The 10737-nt window shown below is 37.5% G+C and overlaps 1 protein-coding gene across 1 annotated transcript in view; it reads right to left on the bottom strand.

Annotated features, from left to right (window-relative positions):
• LOC115068523 (cytosolic carboxypeptidase 3-like) overlaps positions 1-3842 on the bottom strand; it is a 75142-nt gene extending 71300 nt beyond the window's left edge. Inside the window, 1 exon segment of the mRNA XM_029558845.1 lies at positions 3811-3842. Within this exon segment, the coding sequence (XP_029414705.1) occupies positions 3811-3842 (32 nt within the window).
• Positions 3843-10737: the final 6895 nt, after the last annotated feature.

Below are 10737 nucleotides of genomic sequence, written 5' to 3'. Positions count from 1 at the left end.
GAGAGCTGCGCTATAGACTTACCCCAAGAGGCCTGAGGATAGTAGTGCAGGCTAGGAGAGTTAGCCGGTGGTGCAGGCCCAGGGAAGCAGAGAGAGGTGAGGGCAGGGCCAGGACCAGAAGTGGTGCTCCTGGAGCCCAAGAAAGGGAATGAGTTTCTCTGGGTGAGAAGGGTCAGGAAGCAGTATTGGTTCCCCAGGTGTCTGGGGCCCTTAGACTAGGAATGGCGCAGGGCCCAAACTAGGAGTATAGAACGGCGAGGCGGGGGATGGAAGGGTGAATGTCGCTTAGGGAGTCCCGGCGCAGAGAGCTGCGCTATAGACTTACCCCAAGAGGCCTGAGGATAGTAGTCCCTATAAGTAATTTTTAAAGAAATACTACTTCAGAAATAAAACAGGATATAAGTGCTCTCAACTTAATGAATTAAGATAACAGTTTGGATTTTCTTTTTGCCCACAGGTAACTAAGTATTGTAAGTATTTGTATTAAGTATCCTAGGGTCATATTCTTATTTGAACATGAACATGATTTAAATGTACTTAATTGTAGAATACTTAGTCATTTCCCGATATCTGTGACTGCCTTATTGTTTTTCTTGCCTGCTTTTGATTAATTGCATTAAAGTATTTCTCTTTCTTGGAGTTCTTTCAGAAATTATTGAATAGATTCCTGACTTAACCTTTCTACAAGGCAACCTGAGAACTGAGACATTTAAATTACCTTCCACAGAGACAAACTAAGTGCTATTGGCTTTTAATGATCATGTGTCAAAGCAGGAACCCTTAATGCCAAAGATGTTTAAATAGACATTATAGATAACAGGTATTCCATCAGCTCCGTGTGTGTGTGTGTGTGTGTGTGTGTGTGTGTGTGTGTGTGTGAACTTTATTTTAGAATAACTGGACTGACACAAAAGTTACAAAACAGTTGAATGTGTTCTGGTATACTCTTCCCAGTTTCTCTTAAGGTTAACATGCTGCGTAACTATGGCGTGGTAGCTATTAAGAACAAAGAAACCAGCACTGGCGCCATTACTATGAACTAACATCCTGCCTTTATTTGGATTTCATTAAATTTTCCACTAATGCCCTTAATTCTACCAGAGAATCCAATCCGGATCTCACATTACGTGTAGTCAGCACTTTGTATTTTGCATGCCCGGGCTAAAAGAAATCATAGGTTATTCCTTATTACTTAAACTTTTCCAAAGTAACTTCAGAGAGACCTGGAATTCACACTTGTGAGGGTTAACTGAGGGTTTCAGTCTTTTTGTGGGGCTTTGTACCTCAATTCTTGTTTTCCAAGGCAGATAAAACAATTCATGAAAGTTGACGCTAGAATGCCTGACAGTCAGACCCATTCCAAGGGCTTCTAAACCCTGGCAGCTCCTCTGAGGAACTGGAGGCAATCTTTGGTTCTCTAGCTTTGGAGCAGAGACCTTGTGACTATCAGGGGTCCTGGTAAGAAAGTTGGACAAGAAGATAGTATTCTCTATAACAGTATTTTTTATTACAACATTTTAACAACCCTAAATAGTTTACAAAGAATTTTCACATCTATCTGATTTAATTTTTGAGACAGGGTCTTACTGTGTAGCTGCAGCTGGCCTAGAACTCTCTATGTAGACCATCTCAGGCTGACCTCAGCCTCATACTGATTCACCTGCCCCTGCCTCCCAAGTGCTGAGCTTAAAGGTATATGCCACCATACCAGGCAATTTAATTAATTTTTTAAAATCTGCATTTGAGGAATTATATTCAATATTTAGAGCACTCAGTATTTCAGTCCTTACTGGAGCAAATGAGCAATATTTGTCTCATTTAATTCAACTCTGAGGTACTACTGTTCTCAGGCTAGAGATGACAAAACTGAAAGATTGTTTTTTCCAATTGAAAAGGTCATACAGTTAATAAATGATATAGCAGAAATTCTAATGAGCTTTAATTCTCAAGTCCATGGGTCTAATAAAAAAGATTAAGCACCTTTGAAGTTGGAATGGCATTCTTTGACTCCAAGAAAGATAATCTATTCCTGATTGTTACTACCTGAATCTATCAAATAATTCTCCTATTCAACAAATACTTAAGTACTATATTGATTTTACTGTTCTAGATTATTTTGAAAATTTGATGCTGTTCAATTTTTTCCTGGGGGCAAGTGATAGCATTATTCATGAAAATTTAAGTAACTATGCCAACAAGTCAAAAGACTTGTCTAACAATGCATGATCAGCATAATGCCAGAAGGCTCGGAAATGTACTTGATTCCACATATAAGGGATTAAAAAAACTCCAATGTAAACATCAGGGCCTTGTTAGCTTTAGCAAGAAACCAAATTTCCAATATGTGACCTTAACTATTAGTTTCTTAGAACCATCAAAACATTCTGGAGTCTGTTTCCTTATTTAAGTGAAAGATAGTAAGTTTGGCATAATACCAGAAGAATATAGGATCAGAGTTGCAGAGACAGAAAAGATGGTTATAAACTATTTTAAAATAGAGTAAAATAAATAAATGAGATTATATAGGCAAAGTTATTATTATTAAGTTTACTAATCAAGCAGAGAGGTAATTTGAAGATTATTTTACCTATGGATCATGTTCCGGGTATACCAAACAGAAGGATAAGAAACCTTCAGGAGAGATGTATAATTATGGTTTAAATCCCATCCAGCTAAGGAACACCATTAATTTCCCACAATCACACCATCTGGATTCAGCATGAGTACCACCTTGAAGAGGAAAGTTTCCTGAAGCAATTGTGCATCACTTGAGTCTCCTAAAATATAATCTAGGAAGCCTTTCATGATCCAAGAGCTGTTGGTTTCTCCTGGATGGACTCTTGCTGTCAAAATCATGGCCTTCCGCTTTCTTGAGTCAGTGTTCTTCAAGGGAGTAGTGATAGTTAAAACATATACCATGCTCCTAGTAAGTGTGTGGCACAAGACGTGTATTTTACAAAACTTTGACCATACTGGATCACTGTTGATGCCCGAAAGATATACTTGAAGGTTGGTATAAGTGTGTGGATAACTATGAGCAAAGTAGCATGTATCTTTGTTGTGTGGAAATTGAAATGTCCATCTAAGAGAGAAAAAACGGCGTCCATTTTGCCCCAGATTGTTCTTATAATACTTGATTTGGTCTCCTATTCTCTGCCAGCCAATATTGTGAGCCTTGGCCTCTTTTTCAGAATTAGAAGAGTGGGCGCATACCATGATTATAAAGACTAGCAGGCTTGGTGAAGTTGACAATAGTGAATCTATAGGCTATTTCTGCTTGGGTATTGGTAACCTGGAAATAATACCATTGTGTGTGTTTATTTGTGAAGAGGTCTGGGCGTACAGTCAACTGGTATTCATAATCTGTCCTAGAACACAGAAAAGGAAGGGGAAAGCACATAAGAATGTGAGAATGACATTTCTGTTTAAGTGAGGAAAATTTTATTCTTATCTATTTTACCTAGTCACAGAAAACCTTTTGTGGGAGAAGCAATATTTATTTAGACAGTATCCAATACAAAGTAACTTCAAAAGATAAAAGTTCTGAAAATTTTTCTTATCTTGGATAAGAAACTGATCATATTCTAAATGTATAGCATTTGTGTTCCTTGTGATATGAGAGCATAGGTAAATGTAAATATTTAATAACATTTTATATATTTCAATACAACTACTCTCTAAAATAAATTATTGAGAAGTTATTGAAACTGAAGAAAAATGGTGTCTGGCTTTCAAATACATATTTTTTTTTATTTTATTTTTTGCTTTTTGAGGAATTCATACCAAGTACAATATTTACATCATCCTTACCGATCTTTCTCCAACTCCTCTTGTGCCCCCATTTCCTTTCAATTTCACAACCTCTTCTTCTTTATTATTTTTACATACAAACATGCATTTCTATTTTCTAATAATTCCAATTCTAGTGAAGTGAAATAACTATCACTGAGAGGTCTAAAAGTATAAATTAATATAGTTACATAGATTATAAAATTTGAACTCTTTAAGTATAAAGGCCATATGTGATAACAATTTGTACTCCATACTTAGTCACTGAAGTTGCTTAAATAAAGGCAAAAAACTTTTCACTGGAATACTACTTATTTACACAACAAGTTTTCCTGATTGTGACTTTTTTTCTCTACCAAGTAGCTTTTCAAAAATTCCCATGTGCATATGGTTATACTGACCTAGGAATAGGTTAATAATACATAAATGTAAACCCTTACTACCTCTAATGAACATTTATACTTCAGGAATTATAGTTAAGTAATGGATGCTAAAAACTTTAATGTACCTAATCAGAAAACAGTAAAGCTTTGATGGCCTAGTTCCTCTAATAAAAATAATTAAAACCTACACTTTGACTACCTTCTGTAGTTTACCACTGTCAAACCTTGCTTCAAACAAAGTTTTGTCACAGTCATCCACAGATTGCTTCAATGGTTTTCGGTTACCCCCAACTCGAGAATATACAAAACAGGGCTCTTTGTAAGCTGATGGGAGAAGACCAAATCCATGACAGTAAGATATCTAGATAATCTCATACATAACACATTTCTAAATAATCCGCAGATCAAAGAGAAACAGCACAGGTGTATTAAATAATATTTTGAATGGAATAGCAAAACACACAGTGCAACAACATTTGTAAGATGAAGGGAGAGCTGTGCTTAGGAGAAAATTCAGAGCTATAAATGCTTAAAAGTTTTAAAAACTAGATAAGGATTAAAATCAGAGACCAAATTCTGAATTTTGCTCTGGATGTGGAGCCCTGGGAAGGGCACCATTCTTATCCTTGCAACAACAAAAATAATGCTGAGAGAATTTACTTTTCTGGAACTTCTCAAAGAGCTAAAGTTACAGGACGAACGCCCAAATCCTTCCGAGGACAGCCGGCACATGAATACTAACTAGCTTACTCCGTCAAGATCACAGTAAGGAACATTCACTTGAAAACTAAGCCAGTTAGGGCTGGAGAGATAGCTCAGTGGTTAAAAGGGCATACCGCTCTTGTCAAGTACTGAGTTGGGCTCCCAGTACCCATGTTGGCTGAATCACAACCCCCGGTAACTCCAAGGGAATCTTTCTCTCCTTTGGGTACCTACATTTAGGTGCACATACCCACACAAAGGTACAGACATAATTTAAAAATAAAGTAAATCTTAAAATTACTTAGCCAGTTGGCAAAAAACTGAGGAATGTGGACTAGAAAGATAAAATATACTCTCTGGGAAGATACATAGGTGTGAGGGAATTTTGTACCTACAAATTTGTACCTATAACCTCTTCTCATGAACATTACCAGATAATCACAAAAACCGTTGCTATTTACAGCACACAAAACCCTACCCAGATCCTTTCCCACTCCTCCTTATGTAACAAACGATTTTAAATCTCATGGTAAGGGTAACAAATACTGTCATCTTTGGGTACTGTGTTCATACATATTATCTGGGAGGAGAAAACTGTTTTAAAAAATCCCAAGTCTGTTACTACTTGGAGAAGAGCAGGAATTACACGTTGGAATCAGGTGCTTAGTTGTTGACACTAGAGCACTGAGAAGGCCTCATGTCTGAGAACCAGGGACATGGTGTGTGACCAAGATTGAGGAATTAATCAGAACCACAGAGGTTACCTCTGTCTCTCCCAAACAGCCTAAAATTCACGAGTAAAAGGATTTATTTGAAGAATACAGAGTTCAGAGACCTTCCCTGGGGGATAGTATAAGGGGAAGACATATAGTTGAGACATAAAATTGGCCCCATCCTAAACGGTAATATGGAAGGATCTGAAGCCTGTGGTACCATGGAGGTAAGAAGAGCAAAAATAAACCCAGTACCAACTCAATACCTAAACTTATTGGATCAACACCCCCACCAAAAAACCTCATATATATTATATATACATATATATGTGTGTGTATGTATGTACACACACACATACACACACACACACACACACACACACACAAGAGCTAGACCCTGGACTTTTTTTAGTCAATGCATAGGAACTATTTGCTTTTACCCTTACTAACCTAGATAAGATCTCCACCTCTCAACCAGAGAGTTCCAACACACGTGTGTATATATGAATACGCAGAGAGAAAAACCCCACAGATATCGTCAAAACCATTTATGTAACCAGTCTAATATAATAAAGATGTTGGGTCTATCAGATAAAAAGTTTCAGAAGTAAGATTAATAAGTTCAAGGATCAATGAGAAAGAAAAGGCTATGCATGTTCAGATGGGTAGTTTCAAAGAGAAATTGTAAGAAAATGTCAAACAGAATATGACAAATGAAAACAATAAAAATGGAGGTTGCCCCTGATGAGCTCTTTCTAGAGTAATAGGAATTAAGGACTTGAAGACAGGCCAATAGAAACTGCCAAAACGGAAACAGAGAAATTTCTTAAAACAAAAGTAACACAAAACAAATAAAAAAATCAAAGATCCAAGAACTGTCTGACAATATCGAATAATCTAACATATGTGTGATTAAAATGCTACAACAGAGAATTGAGCAAAAGAAGTGGTAGTTGAGATTCTGACATTGGTCACTCATACCAAACCAAAGACCAAGAAACACAAAGAACAACAAAGTAAATACCAAGCACAACACTCACACTCACACTCACACACTTACACACACACATACACATTCATTCTCATACACACTCAAACACTTACACATACACTCACACATACTCACCTATATTCATGGCATATACAAAATACCAAAAACCAAAGACAGGGAAAATCTTGAAGGCAGGCAGAGAATACGAGATATACTATGGAAGAACAATGATTAAAATTCTTAGCGGTTTGGCTAGCGCGATGGCTCACTGGTTAAGAGCACTGACAGTTCTTGCAGAGGACCTGGGTTCAATTCCCTGCACCCACATAGCAGCTAACAACCATCCATAACTCCAGTTCCAGGGGGATATGACACCCTTGTCTGACCTCTGCAGGCATTGCATGCATGACATGGGTGTACTTGCACACATGCAGGTAATACACTCATATACGTAAAAAATAAATAAATAAAAAAGTTCTTAGCGGTTACAAGTTTTTGACATTTTTCAAGTGACAGAAGACAAAATTTGTCAACCAAAACTTTAATGTCCACCAAAAAGACTTTTCAAAATCAAGAGATTAAAAAAATGTCTGAGACAGAATTCATTTGCATTATAAGAAATAATGAAGTTTTCCAGGCAGAAGTGTTATTAGTCAGAAACTTGGATCTGCACAAACAAATGAGTGCTTCTGTGCCAGGGAGACAGCTCTGTTGGAAAGCATCTGCTGCAAAAGCAGGAGGACCCAAGTTCGGTCCCCAGAACACACATAAAAAAGGTGCAGTGGCATGTCCTTGTAATTCAAGGACTGAGGAGGAAGAGATAGGCAGATCCCAGGGGCTCTGGCCCACTTGGTGAGTGCCAGGTCAGCGAGACACCCTATCTCAGAAAACAAGGCAGGCAGCATCTGAAGAATGGCACACATGGCTTACCTCTGGCTTCCACACACATGCACACACACACATAAGAAATGAGTACTAGAAGTTAAGAAAAAGATAACTACCTGAAGGAAAAACTCACAATGGTTCACATTTTTTAGCACACAAAAACTAAAAGATTTGAAACTATAGCAAAAAGCAGAAGAGGAAATTGGGAAAATACTTCATAAGATTTTCATATTACATATAGAATGGCATAGCATTATCTGAAAGCATTTTTATATTTATTTAAGAATTATTAATTTATTATTAAAAGATTTATTTTCTGTGTGTTTGAGTGCTTATATGTATGTATGTGCTCCATGTGTGTTTCTAGTGCCCACAGAGGCATTTTAAAGAGGGCGTTGGATCCCCTAGAACAGGAATTATAGGTGGTTGTGAGGTGCCTGATGTAGGTGTTGAGAACTAAATCCAGATCCTCTGTAAGAGCAGCAAGTTCTCTTAATGGCTAAATCATCTCTTTAGCCAAAATTAATTTATTTCTGAGACAAGGGCTCTCCATGTAGCCCAGGCTGGCCTTGAACTTGTGATCCACCTACAGTCTTCTGAATGCTAGAATTACAGACGTGCCACCAATGCCTGGATGAAAGTAGAATCTTTTTTAAAAAATTAATTAATTTTAAAAGCTGTTGGATCCCCTGGGACTGGAGTTACGGACAGTTGTTAGCTGCCATGTGGGTGCTGGGATTCGAACCCGGGTCTTCTGCAAGAACAACCAGTGTTCTTAACCGCTGAGCCATCTCTCTAGCCCCAGAAAGTAGAACCTTTTATTAAGACATATATTGAAAAACCTAAGGAAAGCACACAAAAACTTAAACAGGTATATGTAGTAAATAGTAAGGATAAAACAGGATCAAGCCGGGTGCAGTGGTGCATGACTTTAATCCCAGCACTCGGGAGGCAGAGGCAGGCAGATCTCTGTGAGTTTGAGTCCAGCCTGGTCTCCATGGTGAATCCAGGACAGCTGGGGCTACAGGGAAACTCTGTCTCAAAAAGACCAAAACAAACAAACAAACAAACAAACAAACAAACAAAACCCCCAAAAATCCAAAAACCAAAAACAACAACCCCCCCCATGATCAAATGTAAATTAATCTCAAAAAGGCAAAACATAATTAAAAATAAAAATAGATGAAAAATACAACACGGCAAGATGGTAGGTATTTAATGCAATTGCACCAATAATTATATTGAATGTAGTCATTTAAAGACAGATTTGCAAACTACTTAAAAGCAAATACAACTACATGATGTTGTACCTAAATTTTAAAAAATGAGGAAAATGTTAAAAATAAAAAAATGGAAAATATATACTATGAAAATCTTAATCAGAAGACTTCAGTAGCTATTTTAATATCCAAGTATCCTGCTGTGGATAAAGCTACACCATCAAGCTACACTTTATTAGCTAAGTATCAGTAGTAGAGAGTGAGTTATTGAGAAACAGATTCACAGCTATATTGTTGACAGACATTTCATAAAGGTATGTAGACATTTAAGTGGGGGATAGGATAGTCTTCAATAGTCCCTGGTGAGACAATAAAAAAGAAGTATGTAGGGGAGATGAACCTTAACTTCTATATCCCAAACCATTCACCAAGAAAATTATTCAAGGTAGATCATAAACAAAAATGAAAAGTGAAAGCAACAAGAACAAAAACACACGGTAACTGACTTCCTCAGAGCCGAAAGTTATCATCAAAAGACACTGTTATGTACATGCAAAGAAGTGCTACACACTGAAATTACTCACCACACTTCTCTCTCAATATGTGTGCATGTGTGTGTGCACATGCGTGTGTGTCTGTGATACAGTTGATATTATGAATAACTTTCAATAATAAAGACAACAAATTATAATCTAGTTATCTGAGGGTAAATGACTCCCAATATAAAAAAAAAAAACCAAGCGACATGTATGAATACATAAGGACATAATTGAAGGACATAATTCTGAATCAGAGAAGCCAGATATGAAAGTATCTTGCTGTGTGATTTTATGTCCAGGAAGCTAAAGATCATGCAAAACTTACTGTCATTGCTAGAAATCAGAACAGTGGTGGTTCAGTGGGGGGCTGGGGAATTCACCAGCAGGCAGATGAGTAGGAACTTTCTGGGGCCTATATTTTCATAGGCGTATTAAGTATAAGGATATATTTCTCTGTAAAGCTCACCAAATTGTAAACAGTCTGCCTCACTGTATATGCACTTTACCTTGATTTAAGGTAAGCACAAATATAATATACAATGTCACATTCTTCAGTAGCCCATCCTAGGGTCTCAACTTTTTATGAGCCTTTAGTTTTCACAGACACTTAGTTTATCTTACCTATAGAAATCTTTCTTTTTCTATTTTGTTTTAATCATTTGTAAAGACAAAGAATTTTTAAGTGACCTTTTATGTATTTGGTGAAACTCAAGTACGCCTGGCATTTTTTATCTTTAAATCTCATTTCCACAGCTTTCCTTTTAACCCATTAAAGGACAGATCTTCACAAATCTCAAGGTTGACATTAAAATCAGGTTAGTGGTGGTAATAGCGATGCATGCTGTCCGTATCTCCTGCAGGCCCGTCCTCTATCCCGCCCCCGCCCCTGCCTCCCACTACATGTTTCTAGATAGGTTGATGTTTATGGGCTGCCTCAGAGGTCCTTGACCCTTTGGCTCTGGATAATTGGAAGCTCTGGTTGAACTTAGGAAGTTGGAAGGCAAGTGAAATTCAGGCACTTTCTCCCATCAGTGCCACCGGGTAATGGCTGTGCAGTTCTTTACTGAAAGTCACTGTTGTGTGGAAGCTGCCTTCTCCCATAGTTAAAGGTTTCCCGTGTCTTACTCTTTCAGACCCAGGAGACAGGCCATTATCCTGCTGACAGCCCTGTGCAGCTCACGGTCTGTGTCCCTCAGCTCTAGCCATTAGTTAGCTTCCCCAAACATTTAGGTTACTTTATAGAAATCTGACAAGATCTTTACCAATTAACCTAAACTACTTTTTTAGTAGATTTTATTTCAATTATGTGTGGAAACGCTAAGGAAAATTAGGTAGCTAAATATTTAAACATAAATTAAAAAATTGAGAGGTACTTATCATGTGTCCTAGTTTGTTCTTCATTGCTGTGACAAAATACTCTGACCACTACCAACTTGGGGAGGAAAGGGTTTATTTAGCTTACATATCCCGGGATACAGTTCATCTGGGAGTCCAAAGTAGGAGCTCAGAGCGGGA

This window comes from Nannospalax galili, unplaced genomic scaffold (assembly GCF_000622305.1).
Source record: "Nannospalax galili isolate Female #2095 unplaced genomic scaffold, S.galili_v1.0 scaffold307, whole genome shotgun sequence".
Classification (NCBI taxonomy): domain Eukaryota; kingdom Metazoa; phylum Chordata; class Mammalia; order Rodentia; family Spalacidae; genus Nannospalax; species Nannospalax galili.
The sequence above is the reverse complement of the archived record's forward strand: the minus strand, read 5'-3'. Positions and strand labels throughout refer to the sequence as shown.